This window comes from Ascaphus truei, chromosome 3 (assembly GCF_040206685.1).
Source record: "Ascaphus truei isolate aAscTru1 chromosome 3, aAscTru1.hap1, whole genome shotgun sequence".
In the NCBI taxonomy this organism is placed as follows: Eukaryota; Metazoa; Chordata; class Amphibia; order Anura; family Ascaphidae; genus Ascaphus; species Ascaphus truei.
The window spans coordinates 374820037-374845737 of NC_134485.1; the positions used below are offsets into that span (position 1 = coordinate 374820037).

At 42.6% G+C, this 25701-nt stretch overlaps 1 protein-coding gene across 7 annotated transcripts in view; it reads left to right on the forward strand.

Annotated features, from left to right (window-relative positions):
- The window catches only part of SPATA13 (spermatogenesis associated 13), an 85916-nt gene that overhangs the window by 15799 nt on the left and 44416 nt on the right, over positions 1 to 25701 (forward strand). For 3 of the 7 annotated variants that reach the window (XM_075592232.1, XM_075592231.1, XM_075592235.1), the window contains one exon: positions 20579 to 20938. The exons of 3 other annotated variants lie outside the window; for them this stretch is intronic. In XM_075592232.1, the coding sequence (XP_075448347.1) occupies positions 20579 to 20938 (360 nt within the window). Of the gene's footprint in view, positions 1 to 18079; positions 18306 to 20578; positions 20939 to 25701 lie in introns of those variants that run through there. One more of the 7 variants, XM_075592234.1, reaches the window with a different exon arrangement.

Here is a 25701-nt window from a genome sequence, read left to right on the forward strand (position 1 = left end):
TTTGGCTTTATTTTTGTTAAATCATGACACAGTGTAATATGTCATGTGTTTTTGTTCATCTGAGGTTGTATTTACCTAATTTTTAGACCTGCAAAGGAACAGATGATTGTTATTATGTACTGTCCTGATGTATAAAACAATAGAATTCAAAGAGGGTGTACTTTCTTTTTCATATAAGTGTGTGTGTGTGTATGTGTGAGTGACGGGGTGAATTAACGTCACCAGCCATATACCTGGCAAACCTATGTTTAGGCTTGCAGTGCTGCAGTGACGAGGTTAAGTTTCAGTTGAGAAGGGCTGCTTAATTAGTCTGACTCCAGCTGCATAATCAAGGTGTTTTAAAACCCCCAGGCTGTACACATATGCAGGCTAGCTGGTCAGGAGACAGGACTGAACTACTGAAGAGATTACTGCTATAAGGTCTGTTATGATGAACTGTCTGTGTCCTGCATGCTGAAGAGAAGCTGCCTTGTTTTCATGCTGAAGAGAAGCTATTTTGTTTTTGTCTGCTGAAGAGAAGCTATTTTGTTTTTGTATGCTGTATGTTTTGAAGGCTGAATAAATAAGCCTTATCAAGAGAACCCGCGTGTGTGGTTGCATGTACCCTGCAACATATGGTGTCAGAAGTGCCGGGATTTTGAGAGGCCCCTGCAGTTGAAGGGCCACACACACACACACACACACACACACACACACACACACACACACACACACACACACACACAAATTAGAAAAATTGAAGATTTTTTAAAGAGTTTCTGTGCGAGCAGACCAGACAGCAGGGACTGTTAATGCAGGAGCAGGCCCAACTACTATTGCAGCAGCAAACCCATCTCCTAACCCAGCAGCAGGCAGCACAGGATGAGCGGATGGCCAAGCTGCTGACCCAATTCCAGGGGTCTGCCAGTCCAGAACTTGCGAACAAACCCCCGGTCCTCCTGAGGAAAATGGCTCCGAACGAGGATCCAGAGGCTTTTCTACTGACATTTGAAAGGGTTGCCGAAGCTCAGGGCTGAGCTGCAGATCGCTGGGCAACTGCTTTGGCTCCGCTCCTCATAGGAGAAGCCCAGGCCTCATATCAGGGCCTCCCAGCAGATCAGGCAATGGACTACCAGCAAGTAAAAGCCGCCATACTGGATCGCTTAGGTCTCACCCCAGAGACCTACCGGCAGCAGTTCCGTAACCTGAAGTACACTGCTAAGATGAGACCCTGGGTCCTCGCTCAGCGCTTATTGGACTTGTGTACTCGCTGGATACAACCCGCGGAGCGCATTAAGGAGGCAATCCTTGAGCAAGTGGTTTTGGAACAATTCCTATAGATAATACCCCCTTCCGCATGCTCGTAGGTAAAACTCCATGCTGCTGAAACCCTAGCTTTGGCGGTCCGACTCGTTGAGAACTTCTTTGGGGCCGAGGATCAGGCGAGTGCCCTGGACCCGACGGATCCAACTTCACACACACTTGCGGATACCGAAAGTGGGAGATTGGAACAACGGGGAAACAACGACCCCTCATTACGCAACCGCCAAGTGCCATTAAAGGAGCAGTCCTTCCAACAAGGAAGAAGTCAAAACGCCGGGCACCGCCTAGACCCTCATCCCCTTCCTGATGTCGGCTTGTCGCCAAATGAGAGGAACTTCCGAGGACGTCGCCCACAGGACCCACCAGATGCCTGGTCTCCAGTATCCGGTCCAGCAAAGCGCTATCCACGGCACCCTCCTGCGAGGGAACCCTCTCCATGTTCCGCCTGCGGAGAACAAGTCCACCGGCATGTGGACTTTCCACAGATGGATTGTTCCTTCAGCAGGACCGTTGCCTCGGCCTTCACTGGAGAAAATTACAAGCCCTGGCTACTTCCAGCAAAGGTTGGGGGGAAAAACATCCAGGCCCTTGTAGATTCGGGCTCTGGGAAAATTCTGGTCTTCCAGGAACTGTTACCGCCTAACGTCTGTTCTTTTGACTCCCCAAGGTGTATACAATGTATACACGGCGATGTAAAACGCTATCCGACGGCCAAAATCCGGCTACAGGTAAAAGGTCAGGAGGCCTACCTCGAAGTAGGAGTCGCTCCTTGGCTCCCTGCCCCCGTTGTGCTCGGCCGGGACTGGCCTTTCTTTTCAGATCTAATGGCTCCAGTCTCTCACGAGGAGCCTTATTCTATGGCTCAGGAGAACCCTGGCAAACTGTTCCCCTTCTCGGCAGACCTTTTTCCCAGTAGACACCGGGTTCAAAAGACTCGGAAGCAAAGACGCTCTGACAAACAGGACTGGTTGCAGAAATCTGAGTCTCAAGGTGACCATTCAAGTAGCCAGAAGTCACAAGTGATGACTGTGGATGGCCAGAGGGAGGGGGATATGGGCCCTGGAGATTTACCAGACATATATCTCGCTGATTTTCGCCAGAGGCAAAGGGAAGACCAGTCCTTGCTAGACAGTATGATAAAGTAGTAAAAATTGATAAGCAGATATTGAATGCACAGGGGGTGGTAGTATTCCCCCATTTTGAATTATCGAATGATATCCTGTATAGGGTGAATAGGCAGACACAAACAGGGGAGGTCACCAGACAGATATTGGTTCCCAAGGCGTTTGTTAAATCTGTGTTCACTCTAGCCCAGTAAATCAGGTAGTGGGAAAGAGGGGGAGGGGGAAGGGGAAGGGTGGCTCCCGCATCAGCACAATCATGGATAGAGTAATGTAAAGTAAAGTACAACCAAAATCAGGTGCAAAAGAGGATAGAGACTGTAGTAACAACAAAAACACATAGAAGTTCCTCCTTGAATGCACTCAGAAAGGTAAATGAGGATGATATGGTAAATATGGTTAAAAACCTTTTAATCACATAAGTAGTAAAACATGTTTGTATAGAGGGGGATGGTAAAAATTCCAAGGCCAATCCCTACTAACAGACCAAGAGAATCTTCCAAAATATACACATGGAAGATAGTGTAAATGACAGTACATCACCTAGATGTGGATACATAAACTGCAGGAGTCACCATGTACATCCTCAGACTTGGAAACCTGTCCTGTCCACAGTGTTCCTATTTACAAAAAACCGTCAACCTCAAGAATTGAGGCTGATGGTACAGAATCTGAGGGGGTGATAAAGGAGCAGTCAATGCGGTAATGAAGTATACCTACAGAATGTCAGTGACCCACATGAAGGTATAATGTATATCAACTCCAGAACAGGATGAAATCAAAATAACATGAGGAAAAAGTAACATATAGTGAGAACAAAAAAAACCACACAAAAAAAAAACCTCCATGCAGGCACCCTGCCCCCACACTCTCCCTTACTACGGGATTGAGTTAAGCAGCATCGGACCTACACAGCATGTGCTGAGCTAAGTATACAATTTTCCAATTAGACGCAACAGTTAAAGGTGACTGCACCCTGTTGCTGTATACTATTGCTGTACACTACTCAGCTGTGCGTCCAGACGGGCTTGTATGACAACAGTGTCCTGTCAATTTGGGATAAGATATCACCCATATAGCCATTACCTTATTTAGGGCCCCCGCTGTATACCTGACTTGGGGGTTTATATACATGGCGACATTACAACTGTGTTTCTAAAAGTACAGATTACACTTCATGAACTACATGCTTTATTGTGACCTAAGGGGGATTTTCTGCCATTAGAGTCAGTGGGTTCTATTTATGAGACTCCATATATGCATCTCTGCGCCTGACTGTCCTATTGAGTATATGTGTAAGGAATCCGCTCCACGGTTTACTGGTTGCTTTACCTTGCAGACCGGTGCAGTTCTGGATCAGCTCTCCTGAGGTTTGCTGCAGCCTGGATTCACTCATCAAAGCAATACACACTCCCTCTGGTATCTACTGCAGCTGTGCAGCTTATCACTGCAACCTAGACTTGCATTCATTCATTGGAGCAGTACCTTTACACCCCCCTCCGGGGATTGGCCCGCTGGCCTTTAAGTATTGTCTTCCCATAATGCTCCCTGCCGAGCATAGTCCTAACTGGATGTCAACTGTTTTGCCACAAGCTCTCGCTTGTTCTCCTTTGCTGATACCAGGTTCCGCCCTGTGTCCTTCAGCTTCCTTCAAGCCGCTTGTTCTCCAAGGCTGATTCCAGGTTACGTCCTGCATCCTTCAGCTCCCTTCAAGCCGCTTGTTCCCTTATGCTGATACGGAGGTATTCCCTGCGTCCTTCAGCTTCTGTTCCCCTGTGCTGAAGCAGAGGTTTCGTTCCTGCGTCCTTCAGCCTCCTGGATTCCTGCACTAAAGTAGAGGTTCGTCCCTGCGTTCTGCAGTCTCCTGGATTCCTGCACTGTAGCGGAGGTTTCCCTGTATCTACAGCTTCCTGGTTCCTGGGGCCTACTCTTTCCCTAATATAGAGAGGCCATGTCCTGGTTCCTGCGCTGAAACAGTGGATTCCCTTGCCCGCTCAGGACTTTTGCGTTGTAGCACTGGTGCACCCGTGCAGCTAGACGGTGTGCTATTCTGGTCTGCCTACCATCTCCTGTGACCAGCACCATGGGCCATGGTCGTCGCTCGCGCAAAGGCCAACCCCGCGCTCCTAAGCTGAAGCGGGGCTCTCCTGACTACCTGTTGCCGAACTCTTGCCTGTACAATGTTTATCCTGATGTCTCCTGTCCTGACCCTGGCTTCTACAACGACGACGCTGTCTTCTCCAATCCTGATCCTGCGACATATGACTACGAACTGCGCAATCCGGATCAGCCTGCGCGGTCTCAGGTCGGTGCTTTTACAACCCCACCTCAGCCTCGCGGTCCGGTCCTGGTTTGTGGCGAGCAGAACCCTGACAGTATGCTCGGCCGCACAAACTCGGACCGCCCTGTGGTGAGGGTTGGTAAGTTTCTGTCTGAAAGCCTGTCCCAGCCTGTAAACCAGTCCCAGTGTGAATACCAGTTTCTATGTGAGATATTACCCATGCTTGAGGATCTGATTGTGTTTGTAGGTTTAACCCCTTTGCAAAACAAATGCCGTAGTGATCTCATGATGAAGGTTTACCGCCTCCGGGACTTAAAACAATCGCTGGCCGCTTGTATTTGCTTTCCTGGTTACCCCTTAACTTGGGAAAATGTGTACCCTTTAGAATTGGACGACGCCCAAAAGGAACTCTCTTCCCTGGCCTTGTCTTTAGACATTTATATAGCAAAAGTGGACCCTCTCCTCATGTTGGCTGATGCCCAAAAAACACTCCATATCCTTTCCATGACATTGGACATTTGCATAAAGGAACAGGATCCTTCCCTCGCCAGCTTCGCTGCCGCTTGGCTGTATCCCTGGTCTACCACGGATCCTTGCCCTGATTGTATGCCCGGGTTCCCTGACACCAATGATATGTTTTCGTTAACCCCTGCCGATCAGTCCTGTGAGGTTCCCCTGGAGAATACATATGTTTCACTAGCCAACACTAAGGTTCTACTATCAGAGAATAAGTCCCTTTGTTCCCCTATTTCTAACTCCGAATCTGTCACTCCAGCTCTTCAGGGTTTTCCAGCTTTAAACTCTGCTAGGCAGTCCTGTGCGCTTTCCCCGTCAGAGAAAGAATCCCTAAGTTCTGTTCCCAGGGTCATTTCTGTATTAACCCCTGAGGGGCAGCTCTCTGAGTCTCCTTTGATAATTCCCTGTTCTCTGCCAGCCACGGTCACGCCCCTAGCTCCAGAGGAGAGATCCCTTGTCTCTCCTAATACAGAGAAAAAATTTCCTGTGTTTTACTCTCAGGCACTGTCTGCATTAACCCCTGTAAATTCTTGCTGCCTCCAAGTTAATGCCTTCGTTTTAGCCTCAGAGAATGAGTCCACAAGTCAGACAGCAGAGGTTGCATTGAGGGATTCCTATAACCGTACGGAGTCCCTAGATATTCTTTGCTATAAATCCCCTGCTTCAGCTCAAGTTTCCGCAGCTTCGCCTCCGGAGACTTCGGCTAAAGTTCTGGTTCCTGATAAATGTAGTCAGGAGTCAGGTTTTTCCCTAAGCTTGGTCGCAGAGTTCCTTCTCCCGGGTATTTCACTGAACCAGCCTGTCGCCCACATAGCGGTGATCCCTGCTTCAGCGCATAGTTCCCACATTATGGAGTCTGCAGTAATTTCTGGTTTCCCAGATATTCCTTACCAAATACCTACTTCAGAGACCAGTACAGTTATGATTAACCCCCGTGTACTGTCTGAGTTCTTCTCCTCTTTATGCTTAGGGTTAAAAGCATACAGTAGTCTGTATGTTCCTCCTAGGGTTCATATTGTGTTCCCAGGAATGTTTGCTGACACACGGTTTTCTCCCAAAAGTGACGCTTTTTCATATAGATTAGTAAAAAGCTTGCACACGGTTTCTCTTTTCGCTGAATTGTGTCTTACTAGTTTTGAGACTCTGAGAGGTAATGATTCTCCTTCTGATTCTGAAGCTCTTTCTACAATGAGTATCCTGTCTGGGGGTCCCCCTGATTTCTCTCTCCAGGCTAATCCTTTGGGGATCAGCATATCTGTGGTCACTCCCTTAGTACTGTCTGAGGTCACCATGCACATATTACAAGTCCTGGGGTTTAAATCTGAGCTATTTAGCTGTCCTGCCTTTGCTGAAACCCAGTCCCTCAGTACTGTGTCTAAATATGTCCCAGCAAACATGGGGTTACTCTGGGAGGAAATTAAAGCTCCTATCTTAAAGGGTATTTTTTCTCACATGTCCAGCAAATCTAGAACCTCAGTAGTTGTTTCTAAGTCACTTATCAATACATCTGATTTTTTCTCTAATCAAACCCAGACACCCTCACTATCGGTTAGGAGTCCTGTGATCAGAGATTTTGCACTAGAAAACACACCTATTCATGTTTTTGTCAGGTTAGGTACCTCTGTGGTTAGGGCCATTGCAGTTTCGGAAAAGACTCCTTGTACTCCTAAGGTGCCTGTCATTAAGAGTTTTCATACTTCATACTTGCTGCTTGTTGATTCTCAAGGCTCTGTCACTGAGGTACAGACTTCAGCTTCTGATGTTAGCTTCCCTCCCACCACTACCCTGGCTCTGCCTTTTTCTCAAGCTACTGATTTGAAGATCCCAAGGACTATTCCTGATTCACTGACAATACTATCTCCCAATGAAGATTTCCCAGTATTGGAGAGCTCTACTGTTGTTTGCTTCTCTGCTCCTGCTAAACCATGTGTTTGTCCCTCGGAATTTTCAGTTGCCCCTGTTATTTCCTCTCAGTTGGAAATACTCTGTACGTATCCCAAGATTTCGATCCCTATGCCGGGTTTACTGCTTGCCTTGTCACCTTCCATACCAATACCGGGAGATGCTTCCAACCAGCCTATACCCTTACTAACCATTACCTGGGAGCCTTCTAGAGGAAAAATTTCTCGCAAATTTCAACATGCAGTGGTCAGCCAAGACTTTTTCTGTTACAAAGTTCCTCCTGGTGTATTCGATCAATTATCAGGGCCGCTGATCCTAAATTCAGGTTCCTTTATTAAAGACTGGGCTTCCTGTAGGGGTTCTTCTGCCGTTTCTGCTCTGGAACCCTCTGGTTCTTCACAACCCTGTATTTCCAAGTCATTTTGCGGGGGCGAGCCATGTACCAAGGATGTTTCTTCTACTACTCTTATTTCTTAGAACTGTACTCACTAAAGAACTGCTCGTTTACGGATGCCCTTTCTACCTAAAGAATTTTAGGAACAACTCAATGTCCCCAAGGCCCATGCATGGTCCTGTCTGGCCACAGTTCTCACCGGGGGGTGGGGGTACACTAAGGACTAATCATGAGTCTCTGGAGTACGACTCTAACCCCAATCCTAGACTGTTCAGCAACAATTCCCGGTCCTCCAACTCTAGGAGTGCTCATGTTCGCCCGGAGGTCTCGCGTGAAGGGGGGGGTACTGTAAGGAATCCGCTCCACGGTTTACTGGTTGCTTTACCTTGCAGACCGGTGCAGTTCTGGATCAGCTCTCCTGAGGTTTGCTGCAGCCTGGATTCACTCATCAAAGCAATACACACTCCCTCTGGTATCTACTGCAGCTGTGCAGCTTATCACTGCAACCTAGACTTGCATTCATTCATTGGAGCAGTACCTTTACACCCCCCTCCGGGGATTGGCCCGCTGGCCTTTAAGTATTGTCTTCCCATAATGCTCCCTGCCGAGCATAGTCCTAACTGGATGTCAACTGTTTTGCCACAAGCTCTCGCTTGTTCTCCTTTGCTGATACCAGGTTCCGCCCTGTGTCCTTCAGCTTCCTTCAAGCCGCTTGTTCTCCAAGGCTGATTCCAGGTTACGTCCTGCATCCTTCAGCTCCCTTCAAGCCGCTTGTTCCCTTATGCTGATACGGAGGTATTCCCTGCGTCCTTCAGCTTCTGTTCCCCTGTGCTGAAGCAGAGGTTTCGTTCCTGCGTCCTTCAGCCTCCTGGATTCCTGCACTAAAGTAGAGGTTCGTCCCTGCGTTCTGCAGTCTCCTGGATTCCTGCACTGTAGCGGAGGTTTCCCTGTATCTACAGCTTCCTGGTTCCTGGGGCCTACTCTTTCCCTAATATAGAGAGGCCGTGTCCTGGTTCCTGCGCTGAAACAGTGGATTCCCTTGCCCGCTCAGGACTTTTGCGTTGTAGCACTGGTGCACCCGTGCAGCTAGACGGTGTGCTATTCTGGTCTGCCTACCATCTCCTGTGACCAGCACCATGGGCCATGGTCGTCGCTCGCGCAAAGGCCAACCCCGCGCTCCTAAGCTGAAGCGGGGCTCTCCTGACTACCTGTTGCCGAACTCTTGCCTGTACAATGTTTATCCTGATGTCTCCTGTCCTGACCCTGGCTTCTACAACGACGACGCTGTCTTCTCCAATCCTGATCCTGCGACATATGACTACGAACTGCGCAATCCGGATCAGCCTGCGCGGTCTCAGGTCGGTGCTTTTACAACCCCACCTCAGCCTCGCGGTCCGGTCCTGGTTTGTGGCGAGCAGAACCCTGACAATATGAGGCTATAACTGGATACGGTCACAGAGCCGTGCCTCTGGGCATTAGCAGAGCACACTTTGTGCATGCCCTTTCGCAGAGTTTTATACCACTGTTCTATTTATGAGACTCCATATATGCATCTCTGCGCCTGACTGTCCTATTTAGTATATGAGGCTATAACTGGATACGGTCACAGAACCGTGCCTCTGGGCATTAGCAGAGCACACTTTGTGCATGCCCTTTCGCAGAGTTTTATACCACTAAGCCACGTAGCTAGTGGTTTTTTTTGTGTGGTTTTTTTTGTTCTCACTATATGTTACTTTTTCCTCATGTTATTTTGATTTCATCCTGTTCTGGAGTTGATATACATTATACCTTCATGTGGGTCACTGACATTCTGTAGGTATACTTCATTACCGCATTGACTGCTCCTTTATCACCCCCTCAGATTCTGTACCATCAGCCTCAATTCTTGAGGTTGACGGTTTTTTGTAAATAGGAACACTGTGGACAGGACAGGTTTCCAAGTCTGAGGATGTACATGGTGACTCCTGCAGTCTATGTATCCACATCTAGGTGATGTACTGTCATTTACACTATCTTCCATGTGTATATTTTGGAAGATTCTCTTGGTCTGTTAGTAGGGATTGGCCTTGGAATTTTTACCATCCCCCTCTATACAAACATGTTTTACTACTTATGTGATTAAAAGGTTTTTAACTATATTTACCATATCATCCTCATTTACCTTTCTGAGTGCATTCAAGGAGGAACTTCTATGTGTTTTTGTTCACTCTAGCCCATACTGTTGTCGAAAGCGTAAATAAAAAACACAGTGTGAGGTTATTTTGAAACAGAATAACACGTGAATTTATTCAAGTCAAGTGCACAACGGAGACAGCTTCAAAACAAAAGCTCTCTAAATAATAACACGATATGCCATATATTTATACCCTAAATCCTAAAGCTCCACCCCTTTATGGGGGGGCTTGCACGTCACTAAACATTACCTCATTTTGTAATACATAACAATATTAAAGTTGATGTCATTTTGTAATACATAACAATATTGTATAACTACCTGTCAGCTAGAAACCATTCTGGGGTTAAATGGGATGTGCCTATTCTGTCGCCTAGCAATATGTTATGAGAATAAATTCTACTGCAAGAATCTAAACTTATCTCATGGGTTCTCATAACTTTTAGCCTGTTTACACTTTCAATTTGAAGCTGATTGGATGAGGAAGAGTCAATAAATTTAGCTAGGAGCAAAAATTCCATTCCTCTGCTTCACACATTTGTTTATACAGAAATGAAACACAGAAATTAGACTCACAAAGACAAGACAAGATGGCGGATTGAAATATTCACACAAAATGGCTTCATCCTAAATGCTGTTATGTTGTTATGCCAGACCCCCTAATGTCTCAACTTCGTCAGTCCCTCCTCTGATTCTTTAAAACATTGTTTTTTGAGAATTATTGGTATGATTTTTGTCCAGAAACACGTTGGGAGGCACAAGGGTGCTCCATCATTTCATAATGTTGCTTGAGGGTGTAGGACAGTGCACGAGGGTGCCTGCCAAATGTAGTCATAGTCTCGTAGTATGGCGTTATAGCCAAATTCTTTTCCGGAGTTAGAACATTGTACTTGGCATCTTCTTTCTTCAAGGGACTGCTGTAGATTGGTTCAGCAAACAATGGCGTCATGTCTGCAGAGGGGGTTGCATATTTGTGGATCATGCCTTTGACAAACGTAACACAAACATAGATGACAACGAGTATCACACTCACACACATTACCGCATTCAAAAATTTTGCTCCTAGTGATCCCACCAATCCAGTCAGCCCCAAAAGGTCCCAGTCTGTGTCACCTTCCTTCCTAAGTCTTTCTTGAATTTCTCCTATCTTATCTAACTCATGTTGTACCTTGCCACTCTGATCTTGGATGCCTTCTGTATGAACTTTCATAGTTTCACTGATTTAATTCACTACAAATTTATGCTATCCTGTTGCAATTCTGTCCTTTCTCAAGCTACACAAACCTATTTCTTTCCATTAATCAACACTCATAAGTCTACCCCACACAAATTCTTCCTTCATCTCACCCCAGGACTTTTGCTGACTATTTTTAAGAAAGAGGTTGAATCCATACACCAGAACATTCCCTCTTTTTCCTCCTATCCTACTTTGCTTCCAACTCTCTGCCTGCTTTCCTTGACTCTTTTTCCACTGTCTCAAAAGAATGTCACCATCACTGTTGATCTCCTCTTCTCCCTCTAATCTGCTACATTTCCATTCTCCTTCAAACATGTAATAGTTATACCATGACTCAAAAATAGCAAGCTTGACCCTACCTCTCTTTCTAACTACTGAACTTGTCTTGCATTCTCCTGCTTGCTCCATTTTCTCACACCCATTCTCTCCTTAACCCTCTACAATCTGACATCTGCACTGCTCCCTCCACGGAGACAATTCTCACTAAAATAACTCATGAATTACATGCTGCCCAAGACAGAGGTCATCACACTCTGCTCCTATTACTCCACCTCTCTGAAGCATTTGCCTCTGTGGACCACACTCTTCTCTTTTCTCTGTACACACTCTCTCTAGGTGACCTAATAACATCTCTTAGGTTTAAATATCACCACTATGCTGACAACACCCTCATTTACTTTTCAACCCCTGACCTTACACCTGCCATACAAACCTACGTTTCTGAATGTCTCTCTGTTATCTCATCCTGGAAGATCCTCTTTCGCCTTAAATTAAACATGGCAAAAACAGAGTTCCTCATACTTCCTCCCAAACCTGACCCTATTATCTCCTTCCACATTACTCTTGAATCTTCCATCCAGTAGCTCAAGCACGCTGCTTAGGGGTCACTCCCAACTCCTCTCTCATATTCTCCTCTTTCATTCAAAACATTTCTATAACTGTTGCTTTTTCCTCCACAATATCACAAAGATACACCTGTTCCTCTGTTGCTCAACTATTAAAAACTCTGATTCAGACCCTTATTATCTCCCCTCTTGATTACTGTAATCCCCTGCTATCCCAGCTTCCTGACTTTCACCTGTCTTCCCTACTATCTATCCCAAACGCTGCTGCGAGAATCACTCTACTCTTTAAACTCTGATTCTGCGTTTCCCCTCCTGAAATTCCTCTCCTGGTTTCTAATCAAGTCCTACTGTTTCTGTATGCTCTCCCTACCTACCAAGTAGATTGTAAGCTCCTCAGAGCAGTGACTTCTCTTTGCTCAACTTTTACTTTTATGTCTGGATCACTTATTCTATGACCTCTTACCTTTACCATTTGATAACTATATGATTACGACATGCACCACTCCTGTGAAGCGCTGAGCCTATTAATGGCGTTCTATACATGAAAACATACAATACAATATATACTTCAAACAATGCTTATGAGCTTTTACCCATATTTTTAAACACAAAATATTCCATGTGTTTTTACTGGTTACACACAATACAGAACACACACAATACAGACACCCAAAGAACATAGACACAAACTTCTCTCCTACACAGCTTCTCATATAAATAACCTGCTTTTATTCTCTTTCTAGTTGCCATTAGAACAGAAGGAAAAAGAATATTTTCTGGTTCAAAAGACCTATTCGTGTGGCCAGTACGAACAAATCTTTTCAATTCTATTCTTTTTCTTCTACGCTCTCTCTTAGGGCTGCTCTGCAATTACTGGCAACATGTCCTACCTTTTTACACTTATAACACTTTATGTCCCTTCCAAACAATATACACACAGTCTCTAATTTTATCCCAATTTTTGCATATAAACTTTTCATAAAAATAACCCTCTACTTCCTCAACACCACATATGCCTTAATTATCTATCGGCAAATTCACTTGCTATTTCTTTCCTATTCACTTTCTTTTTCACTTGTTATTATATTAACTTCTGTCCTGGCAATGGTAAAAATTAATGCAGCAGGACCCTTCTGTCCCTCAACAGAATTCTTTTGACCCATATTAACGTAAGGTATGTTTCCCTGTGGGATTCAAAAACACACGAGACGGCGCTCCCTGAGCTTATCAATCCCACAGAAAAAGACCCCTCTTTCATTTAAACATCTGCGCAATTAGTTGATAATAGTACAAACAAAAACAGTGCCATTCACTGGCCAACAAAATATTTATATTGTCTCTTTTCGTTCTCTGTATTCATTCTTTATTATTTTCGTCTGCAGACACACAATCCTTTGAGAATTTTTGGTTTCCCATTATTCCCCTGTTACAGAAATCAAATTTAATTGACCTGTACAATACTTCTTCTGTTACAGAAATCAAATTTAATTGACCTGTACAATACTTCGGCTACAGCAATCAACTGTTAATTGACCTGTACAATTTAGCGTTACAATAATCAACGCAAGCTGATTACGTACAACTCTTTTGGCATGTTATTGTTCTGAATAGTGTAAATATGCAGATAAGGACCTGTCACGAGACTGTTCCCCAATCACATTTTCTCACCATAACTATACCAAAGAAAAACTTGAATCACTTCAGCGGGTCCAACCCAGTCCTGATAAACCTTATACTTTTATAACATGGATACAGATAAGACCTTCTAACCAGATATCCATGAACTCACTTGGTATGTAAATGACAAAACAGAGCAAATGTACAATCAGGGACCCGTCCTGCTCCGACAACAAAAATATTTATCACAACCCAGGACGGTCTGAAAACAATCCCTTTAAGCACAAAAACACTCACTTTCATCACCAAAACACCAAAACCTTTAACGGGACTCTTACCTTAGCCCCTAACAACTCTTAACAACTCTTACACTTTAAAATGAATACAGGAACAGAGAATAATAAATTCACGTGAAACTGCTAGGGATTCTTACTCGTCACATCAGATAAGACACCGTTCAAAAATCAGCTCCCCGCACCACTCAAAACAATTTAATCAGGCTGTTTGTCTAAAAAATGTAGGTAGCCTTACCTTGATTCATATGTGAGCTCAGGTTTGAGTGATGGAGGAGTGATTCATCCGGGTGCTCGATTCCGATGATATTGAGTCCCTACTTCGGATTGCGCCATCTGTCGAAAGCGTAAATAAAAAACACAGTGTGAGGTTATTTTGAAACAGAATAACACGTGAATTTATTCAAGTCAAGTGCACAACGGAGACAGCTTCAAAACAAAAGCTCTCTAAATAATAACACGATATGCCATATATTTATACCCTAAATCCTAAAGCTCCACCCCTTTATGGGGGGGCTTGCACGTCACTAAACATTACCTCATTTTGTAATACATAACAATATTAAAGTTGATGTCATTTTGTAATACATAACAATATTGTATAACTACCTGTCAGCTAGAAACCATTCTGGGGTTAAATGGGATGTGCCTATTCTGTCGCCTAGCAATATGTTATGAGAATAAATTCTACTGCAAGAATCTAAACTTATCTCATGGGTTCTCATAACTTTTAGCCTGTTTACACTTTCAATTTGAAGCTGATTGGATGAGGAAGAGTCAATAAATTTAGCTAGGAGCAAAAATTCCATTCCTCTGCTTCACACATTTGTTTATACAGAAATGAAACACAGAAATTAGACTCACAAAGACAAGACAAGATGGCGGATTGAAATATTCACACAAAATGGCTTCATCCTAAATGCTGTTATGTTGTTATGCCAGACCCCCTAATGTCTCAACTTCGTCACTGTCCCTTGGGGTGGTCACCTTGGCAGGGATAAAACATTGGACCGTATTTTGTCCCGATTCTATTGGCCAGGGATGCATAGTGATATTGCGAAGTTATGTGCGGCATGTCCGGAGTGCCAGCTAACTAGTCCGAAGGGACAAAAACCAGCCCCTTTGGTTCCTCTACCCTTGGTGTCATTTCCCTTTGAGAGTATTGGGGTAGACTTGGTAGGACCTCTAGAACCTTCTGCAAAAGGACACAGGTTTATTCTGGTAATAGTTGACTATGCAACAAGATATCCTGAGGCGTTCCCCCTGAGAACAGCAACGGTGAAGCAAGTAGCCAACAAGTTGTTGGAGCTGTTATCACGAGTTGGACTTCCCCAGGTTATGTTGACAGACCAAGGTACAAGGTTTAGGTATGGCTAAACTGATGCAGGATGTCTTAAAATTACTAGAGGTCAAGTCTGTTCGGACATCGGTCTACCATCCACAGACTGACGGATTGGTGAAAGATTTAACCGAACTTTAAAAGGGATGCTGAGAAAATTTGTAGATTCAGAGAAGAGAGCCTGGGATGAACTTCTCAATTTTCTGCTGTTTGCAGTGCGGGAAGTTCCCCAGGCCTCCACGGGATTCTCTCCATTTGAACTGCTGTATGGCCGCCAACCCCGGGGTATCCTAGACCTCCTAAAGGAGTCCTGGGAGGAACAGCAGTCCCCTTCTAAGAATACCCTGCAATATGTATTGGACCTTAGGAAGCACCTAGATGTGGTCGAGCATTTTGGTAGAGAAGGAGGTACAAGAAATGTTGCACTTAGGAGTGATTGAGAAATCATGCAGTGACTGGTGTAGTCCACTAGTTATGGTCCCTAAACCCGATGGGAAGGTAAGATTTTGTGTGGACCTCCGAAAGGTCAATGCGGTATCCAAGTTTGACGCATATCCGATGCCAAGGGTGGACGAGTTAATTGACGCCCTTGGTAACGCGGAATATATATCCACGCTGGACTTAACAAAAGGATACTGGCAAATACCTTTAGAGGAAAAGTGCAAAACAGCCTTTGCCACTCCCATGGGTTTATACCAATTTGTGACAATGCCATTTGGACTGCATGGAGCCCCAGCCACATTTCAGAGACTCATGGATAAAGTGCTGAGACCCCATAGGGCTTATGCCGCAGCCTACCTAAATGACATTGTCATTTATAGTAAACACTGGCGGGCCCATCTAAATAGGCTGTAAGCGGTCCTCAAATCTCTAAGAGAGGCAGGGCTCACAGCCAACCCTAAGAAATGTGCCTTAGGTAAGGCGGAAACCAAATACTTAGGGTATGCAGTGGGAGGTGGAAAAGTAAGGCCACTAGCCGACAAGGTAGTTGCCCTGAAAGAAATTCCGACCCCCCCCAAACAAAAACGCAGGTACGCTCTCTGCTGGGTGTAGCAGGGTACTATCGGCGGTTCATCCCCAACTACTCGGAAGTTGTAGCCCCATTAACGGACCTCACAAAAAAGTGGGCCCCTACACGAGTGGTATGGTCAGGGGAGTGTCAGAGAGCCTTTGAGGACATAAAAAGGTGTCTATCAGAGGGTCCCGTCCTTAGAAGCCCAGACTTCAACAGGCCTTTTGTAGTGCAAACTGATGCATCAGAGATAGGGCTAGGGGCAGTGGTGTCACAACAGTTTGAGGGAGTAGAACATCCGATCCTTTTTCTGAGTAGGAAATTGTTCCAGAGGGAAAAAACTACTCAGTGATTGAGAAGGAGGGCCTTGCAGTAAAGTGGGCAATCGAGGCTTTGAGGCATTACCTGGCACGAGTCCATTTTACTCTGGTGACGGACCATGCTCCTTTAAAGTGGTTAAATAGTATGAAGGACTCCAATGCTAGATTGACCAGGTGGTATATGGCTCTCCAACCATTCTCATTTGGGATTCAGCACAGTCCTGGAAAAGAAAATGCAATGCTGACTTCTTTTCTAGAGAAGGGGTGGATGATCGGGCTTCAGCCGTGCGTGGCCCCAGCCACACACTAACAGAGGAGGAATGTGACAGGGTGAATGAACGTCACCAGCCATATACCTCGCAAACCTATGTTTAGGCTTGCAGTGCAGCAGTGACGAGGTTAAGTTTCAGTTGAGAAGGACTGCTTAATTAGTCTGACTCCAGCTGCATAATCGAGGTGTTTAAAACCCCCATGCTGTACACATGCAGGCTAGCTGGTCAGGAGACAGGACTGAACTACTGAAGAGATTACTGCTATATGGTCTGTTTTCCAAGTACATGTATGATGAACTGTCTGTGTCCTGCATGCTGAAGAGAAGCTGCCTTGTTTTCTATGCTGAAGAGAAGCTATTTTGTTTTTGTCTGCTGAAGAGAAGCTATTTTGTTTTTGTATGCTGAAGAGAAGCTATTTTGTTTTTGTGTGCTGTATGTTTTGAAGGCTCAATAAATAAGCCTTATCAAGAGAACCTGCGTGTGTGGTTGCATGTACCCTGCAACAGTATGTTATACATATGTATGGTATGTGTGTATATATATATATATATATATATATATATATATATATATATATATATATATATATATATATATATATATATATACACATATATACACATATATATGTAGGTGTATATTATATATATATATATGTGTGTGTGTGTGTGTGTATGTATATATATGTATATATGTTATACTGTACTGCATCTTTGTACATCAAAGTGCATTTGCCTACTTTGGGCAAAAGTGAAATCCATGTGAGATAGCATCATTGCTAGTCGAGTAGCTCCATGTCTGGCCTGACTGACCTTGAAAAATTGAAGGACAGCTTTTTTTAAATTTGCTTTGTTTTTTATTTAACACGCTCTAGAAGAATGATCTATTCTACAGCAATGTGATACAGGTCCCTCTGACAGTGACAGGTCCGCCTGTAACTAGGTTGTGAAGTTATTTACGTTTATTGTCACTTTTTAGATTACATTTAAACTAGAGAAAACATGTGCAGAATGTCTTTTTTTTTTTTTTTTGGTGGGGCGATGTACTGATTTATGACTTCCACGCTGCAGGAGTTCATATCAGATCCCCGGCTACAAGATACATTGTGCTTGGGGGGCACAATTGCGTGAGATGAGATTGCAAGAACTTTGCTTTCCAATAAGCCTCTGTTATGAAACGGAAAAAAGTATTGATCAGCAGAGCGGTCCCCTCTATTGCATTAGATACATTGCGCAGAAATCAAATATGGCCTAGATGGAAGAATAAGATTTGAAAGATGCAGTTTAAATTGTTTTAAATAAAAAATGAAATGTGGTGTTTTCTTGCAGCTAGGCTGAGGTAAAGCCTAATTACAAAGCACTTGTTAGTCATTGAACACTTTTTTTCCCCCTAAGATCTTTTACTTTGTTACAATTACAATATGTTCCTGTGTGGCCTGCCTTTTAATTGGTTATATCAATTGCTTGTGTTGGGACAGCTGCTTCAGGCTTGGTGACAGGTACAATGTCCAACTGCAAATACACTGAACAAATATCAGGGAGCTGCTCAGTGGAAAAAAAAATCTGTGTTGTTTCTCAGTGGAATAGATTGCACTTAATGCTGAGAAATCGGGATGCCTGCAGTCAGCTGTTTGTTGTTTCAGTGCGTGTGTGGGACCCCGTTGCCAGTAACAAACAAAGAGGTATGACTCGGGTTTGAAGTTTGGTCCATAAGATGTAAACGATTGCAGGGATTTTCTCCTGGAGTGTTTGCTTGGCTTGGAAAATATTGGATATCAGATCCTTTTTGTTCTGCGCGCTACCTATGTTTTCATTTCACACCTTCTAATGCTACTCCCTTCAGTGGTCGAGAAGCTGAACAATACCTCGCAGAACTCAATCACTGAAGGGGCTCTTTATTTTTGGCAATGGATTTCAGCGGTTGAGCATGAATACTGAAAAGTTTATTTATCTTGTCCACCTTGGGGGTTAGGTGGCCAAGTATTAAATTATATTTGATGGTATGCTTTCAACTTGGTTATGTGTTATTTTAAGGTAAAGTGTTATTTGTTATGGCAAAAAAAATTCTTTGCTTAAATGTGGCTTACAAATGCTGTTTTACACGCAATGTGGTATATTTCTGTTGCTATATTTATGGGTAGCTCTTTGTATTACTACTGTATATGTGGCAGGAAATGACACTCCTAGGGTGTTAACTGTGAAATTATGCATTTGATGTAAGTGAAATCCAGTCAACCCTAGGCACTGTGATACCACCAGTGATATTGCCAACCAAACTCAGTCATCATGACATTTGAATTCACTCCTTATTTTCTAAATCTGATCCCTTCTGGTATTCAGGAGTAGTCCTACATGTCCAATTAAAATAAACTCCAAGTTGAATATACATTAGCCATGTCAGACTAATTGTAATAGACAAGCTGTCAGAATGCAGATGATATATTAGACATGTATTTGTTCTTATATGCTCTAAATGCATGTAGCCAGTCTGAAAGGATTGTTATTTCCATGTCGATTCTTTACGTGTGATTTCACAAATTGATTTCTGAAATGTTTACATACTGTGTGTCTTGGGTTAAAGCAGCAATGCGGGTTTCACGCTGGAATTTGTATTTTTTTTTTAACATTTTTGTTAATTTATTATGATTACAGGATTGAAGCAGGGGGTCGTCAGAGCTGAACTGTGTTAATTTCAGCTCCGGGGACCTCCATCTTCGAGAGATCTTACCTCCGTAGGGATGCTGGTATCTCTGCCAAGTTTAAATGTCCCGGTCACGTTGGCCAATAGGAAGTCGCACCAGATAACGTTATAGCTTCCTCTTGGCCCGCGGGATATCTAAACGCCGCCATTAGGTTAGGCACTCAGTTTCTCTCACTGCAGCAATACCGGCACCCCCACGGAGGAGAGTATCTCTGGGAGTAGGGGGTCCCCAGAGCTAAATTCACACAGTTCAGCTCCAGAGACCCCCTGCTTCAATCCTGTAATTAAATTAGAAAATGAAACCCGTATTGCTGCTTGAAACTAAATCCTGTGTAGTAGCACTCCCGCTGCTGATACTGTCATGGCTGCTCTCAAACTGGGAGAGGTCCCAGCTAACTGTGCTGAATGTTACATATACCAAAGACAGCAGTCACATGGACTTGTGTTAGAAATGTAAAAAGCGAAGTTTATTTTGATCGATGTTTCGGTCCAAACTATCTTGAGAAAGGTCCATGGTAACCGTCGATCAAAATAGACTTGGCTTTTTACATTTCTAACAAGTCCAGTTGAGTTATGTCTTTTGTTATATGCAGCATTCAATTTCGGATAAAGTAACTCCTTTTTGGATGAAGACATCATAATGGTGATAGTTTTATCAGGTGAATATGCTGCAAGGTTCTCTTTGCTTTTGCCTATGGATCCAATATACTTTGTAAGGATAACCACTTCAGGATTATTTACATAAATTCATGCACTTTCTAATTGTACAAAGTATTTAATGATAACTACAGCTGCAAAAAAAATGATTTCTGTGCTCTGTGTCCCCCCCTGAAATTAAAAATCAAATTTTTAGATGTTTAGTAGTTATTTAAATGTACCTTTTTCTGTACCAATACATGTCTCAAAATGAATCGTGGCAGTTTTTGGCATGGGAATGAATATGTAATTAATCAAAGTCCATTGTTCGTATTTATGATTTTCAGACTACTTTAGGTATAATTTCTTTGCAAGGTCTGAATACATGTTCTCATGGGTAATTATTGACCTTTCCGTATTGCAGAACCCTCCTAGTAATAAATACATCTCTCTTGGAAGTCCTACAAAGTTGTTGGTATTCCTTTTTGGTGGATTAGTACATTCGTTGCTTGTGTTGCTCACATTGCTCACTTAAATGTATACAACTATTTTCACTTATTTTAATGTTACTAACTTACACCAATGCACCTTATTTGCATTGTTCACCTTTTTGAAAAGGTTGCTACTGAAGACTCCTTGAGAAGGTCTCCATCACAGGATGAAGAAAAGACAGACGCTCAAAAGGTGGCATCTCGAAGATGGGGAGCAGGAAAAATCAGAGCTAGGCCTCTTTCGGACTATGGTCAGCTGGCTATTCGGAGTTTCTCTATCCCAGAAGATTCAGTTCCAATGGAATCCCCAGAAATTGATAGTGGGAATTTTAAATTTCCTTTGCAGTCTTTCAGTGATGAGTCCAAGATTCAAAAACATCCCACTATGTACCAGGGGAACTGCAAACGAAGACCCATCTCTGTGATAGGTGGGGTCAACTTTTATGGAACAAGTGAGGATGAATACATTGGAGAGCTGCTTAAACAAGTAAGAGTCTTGGAAAGCATGCGCTCACTATGAAATGAAACCTCTTGTAGCTGTCCTCTGTCTCACTGCAAATTGTATTCTCTACCTTCTGATCCACTTTTTTTTTTTATAATCTCCAACCTTCTTTACTCGAATGAAATAATAAAACTATGCATGTCATCAAACTAACTACTGATTTCTTTCCTTCGCAACTAATTATCTACCATTGCTGGAACGTTGAACAATATTTGAATTAAAGTATGACGGTTGTTTTTTCTCATTTGCTATTGATCAGATGCAATAACCTGTGTACATTAATATTTTTTCATGTTTTGCATGCAAAGTGATCACATAATATAAAAGTTCTCGTTAATTATACACGCGCAAGCTCATATGATTGGTGATCTAGGTTTCGAAGAGCATTTATGGCATTTTAATTCCACAGTTGCATAAGACACCGTTCTGGGTCAAACTGTTAGAGGTGTATTAGTGATAACTGAGAATTTGGCGATTACTTGACATGCCTCAGTTTCAGGGGAATATTTCAACCCTTTCACTGCCAGCATTAGGTTGCTGGCATATTTAGCACTGAGGTAGTTATGTTTCCAGTCCCCCCTGGAACAGAATTCGACTGTGATTTGCCACTAGAAGTATCCCGAAGATGCAGACCAGAGATTATACATTTTAATTACTTCTTCATTGGCTTTATTGGAGAATCCGTGATTTTCTTCTCTGTTGTCAGCATATGGTGAAAACTAATTTGGTCTCCATACTCATACTTTAAGTCACTTTTATTATAGTTGCTTCTTCTGAGAACAGTGTTGGGGATACTGGTGATTTAAGTTTATTAAGATAAGCTGCATTCTGTTTTCTACTTGCAAATACAAATATAACTTGTGACACTTTAACATGTCTCAGACAGGTCTATAACCCTGCTTTCCCCCATTAACTCCTATTAATGCTTCCACTGCAGGCAGGGATTCTGGGTAATGACATGCAAATGAGCACAGTGTGTCACCTTTTGCTTCATGTTCATTTTAACATTGACCCCTATCAGCATATGCCTGCAGTATTACACAGCTTTTCAGTACAGCCTGGGTTACAGAAGTGCAGAGCCAGTAAACCTACCCACAGACAGCTATTTGGACCTTTTGGGTCTTGTCAGTGTGAGGCTAGTTATACTGGTGTTGCAATGTGAAGTTGAAAGAGGTTTCAACCACACATTGTACAAGTGAAGGTGGGTAAAAAAGTGACACAGCCCCTCCACCGGACAGTGTTTTACTTGCAAACCTGGTTGTGGACAGAACTCAATACATACGTGTTCTGCAGCTTGATAGTGGATGACAGGTGAAGGTGGAACCGCTGATCACCACTAAGGTTAACAACAGGAACAACAGACAAGAACTCCACAGCACTCCTTGAAATTAAAATTTGCATCACTCTTTATTAATACATGCGCAAATGCACTGACACATAGGGGCAATGTTTTGGGGCCATTGCCCTCCAAGGGCCCTCTATAACGTGTATGTTTTACTCTAAAAGAGCGCTAGAAGCCTTGTCTGTTACCATCATGTTTTTTATGTCTTTATTTTAATTTTTGCACATCCATATCGATTGACCGGTTAGGGTAAAAATTTTTTTACCAGTTTCTGTAACTTGTCTGTTTTGTAGGGGGCTGTAGCACACACATTATCTACTTTCTCCCAGAAGCACAGTATATATATATATATATATATATATATATATATATATATATATATATATATATATATATATATATATATATATATATATATATATATATATATATGTCAGATAAGGCAGTTGGCACTCCAATAGGTGCTGGTAAGCCACAGGTGCACATCCCATATAGAGAATGTAGTTATACGTTACCGTTCCAAGGATTGGTAAACAAGAGACAGCACTCAATGTTGAAAATCAAAGTGTATTAGTGATAGCAAAAATACATCCAGAAACCCAACGTTTCGGTCCTACAGAATGGGACCGAAACGTTGGGTTTCTGGATGTATTTTTGCTATCACTAATACACTTTGATTTTAAACATTGAGTGCTGTCTCTTGTTTACCAATCCTTGGAAGGGTCATGTATCAATATACACATTTTAAAGCCAAAATCCAAATGCCGTTTATATCAACCTTTTTGTCTCTTATTTGAGGCTCTTTGAGACTTGGCACAGTGAATGGGAAAAGGCAGAAAGGGGCCAATGAGGAGTTAGAGAAAATATAATATTTTACTGGTGAAAAAGACACATATCCACACTTACAACTCATGCAATCCGTGAACACCGTGTGTGCACAGACAGTACTACAGTCAAACCAAAATATTGCAACTTTGTTTATATAATGGTAATTGAAGGGGAGGTCAGTCGGTGACACACAACCGATTTATCATCAGTGTGGGGACCGACATATTGTATAATATAACCTTATCAGAGCTTTTGTAATGAAAGCATTATGGGTTGTTTTCCCTCAAGCACAATTGAATTAATTGTTAACTGAAAAACTAAAGTAAGGCTACGAATGTAGGTATTATTATCAAATATACAATATATAGCTTTCAAACCTCAGGGGATTCGCCTTCCTACCTCTTTGTGCATATTGGGCCTCTTCTTGTTAACCAGAATGTCATGAATTGACTTCCCTAAACAAGTAACACCAAGGAAAGGCACACAGCTGCAAGGACATCTGAAGACGTTGGGAGGCCAGCAACATATTCCAGTGCAAGTTATTGCTCATATCAAAGGGGGGAATGGAATATATTAGAGCAGGAGTGGCCAACTCCAGTCCTCAAGGGCCACCAACAAGTCAGGTTTTAAGGCTATCTCTGCTTCAGCACAGGTAGTTCAGTCAACGACTGAGCCACCTGTGCTGAAGCAGAGATCCTTAACTTGACCTGTTGGTGGCCCTTGATGACTGGACTTGGCCACCCCTGTACTAGATTAACATTTAAGTACTGCACAAAAACCTTTTTAAGGTGCATGTTTTCATGCAAACACATATATATTATATAATCGTCATTTGGAAGCAAACTGTAGAGGGGTTAAAATGAAAAGTCTGACACTTTGTCCCCTCCGTGTGAGAACAAACGCACACTAATGTAGAACAGCACTTCTCTGTTTTTGCAAGTTCTTGGTACCCCCATTCTGCTTTTCCTTCACACCTAGAAGCTTTAGTGGTTGTGTTTGCACCACAAACCCATGATTTCCGATTACAACTGCATTCCTTTGTAAGCCTTTACATTTCCTGACAAAATAATAATATTAAAACAGGAATTATTTACCTGGGGTTTTCTTTTGGTATTTTCCCTTACATGCTATATGCCTTTGAAAGAGTCCGTTACAGTTCTGGTAATAATATTAAGGTGACTTCTTTACTTTTGTAAAGATGCAGTCACTATATGACCAGGTATTTTATTTTTATTTTTTTAAACATAATTTTTCTAACAGCTTTCCTCCACATTTCTTCGGACCTTTTGGACCTTGCACTTTCTAAATGAAAGAAGTCCCTTGGGATAGAATACCATGTCAGAATATAATCAAATGACTGATTTAAAGCAGCAATATGGATTAACATATATATATATATATATATATATATATATATATATATATATATATATTATATATATTAATATATATATATTATATATATATATATATATATATATATTAATATATTAATTACAGGGTTGAAGCAGGGGGCTTCTGGAGGTGAACTGTGTTAATTTCAGCTCTGTGTGACCCAGAGATACTTCCCTCCGAAGAGGGTGGTGTTATCTCTGCGGAGTTTAACAGTCCAGGTCACTGGGGCCAATAAGAAGCCCTACAAGATGAAGTCAGGGCTTCCTATTGGCCCATGTGACGCGGCACATTTAAGCCGCGATTAGATTAGACACACCGTTTGTCTGCCTGCAGCGATACCGGCACCACTACGAAGGTAAGTATCTCTGGAAGCAGGGGTCTCCGGAGCTGAAATTCACACAGAGAGACAGAGGGATTTCACAGGTGTAGACAAATTTAAAATACTGTATTCGTATGTATGTATGTATATGTATATATAAATGTATATATAAATATATATGTAGTGTGTGTGTGTATATATATATATATATATATATATATATATATAACAAAAAGCAGCAGCCAGCACTCCAAGCAACAAATGTAAAGTCAAGGTGCATGCTCCATAGAAATCAATATAGAAACCCTGTCTTCCCATAAGAAAAGGCACAAAAGCAGCAACACTCAGATAAAGCAAAAAGACATGTATTAGCAGTTACAAAACAGCACACTATAAACCCAACGTTTCGGTCCTAGGCACCCCCCTGAGGAAGGTCCTGCCTTGGACCGAAACGTTGGGTTTATAGTGTGCTGTTTTGTAACTGCTAATACATGTCTTTTTGCTTTATCTGAGTGTTGCTGCTTTTGTGCCTTTTCTTATGGGAAGACAGGGTTTCTATATATATATATATATATATATATATATACAACAATATGAATAAAGGGCGCAAATCAGTGGATCAATAAATAAAAAATATCAATACACAATGGGTTATCGGAAGGTGTCCAAGGTGGTAACAAAGTCCCAATTTCTTTGATCCTAAAGAGAATGAAAAAAGGGCCACAATAGTGAAGTACTAAAGGCAACTTTATAAGCAGGTAGAAAATTGGCTACTTACAATGTAGCTGAACATATCAGGCAGTGTGTGTGGGTGTGTGACACCGCACAGACAAGCTACATACAGACCAGCGACTCCCTCTCTCT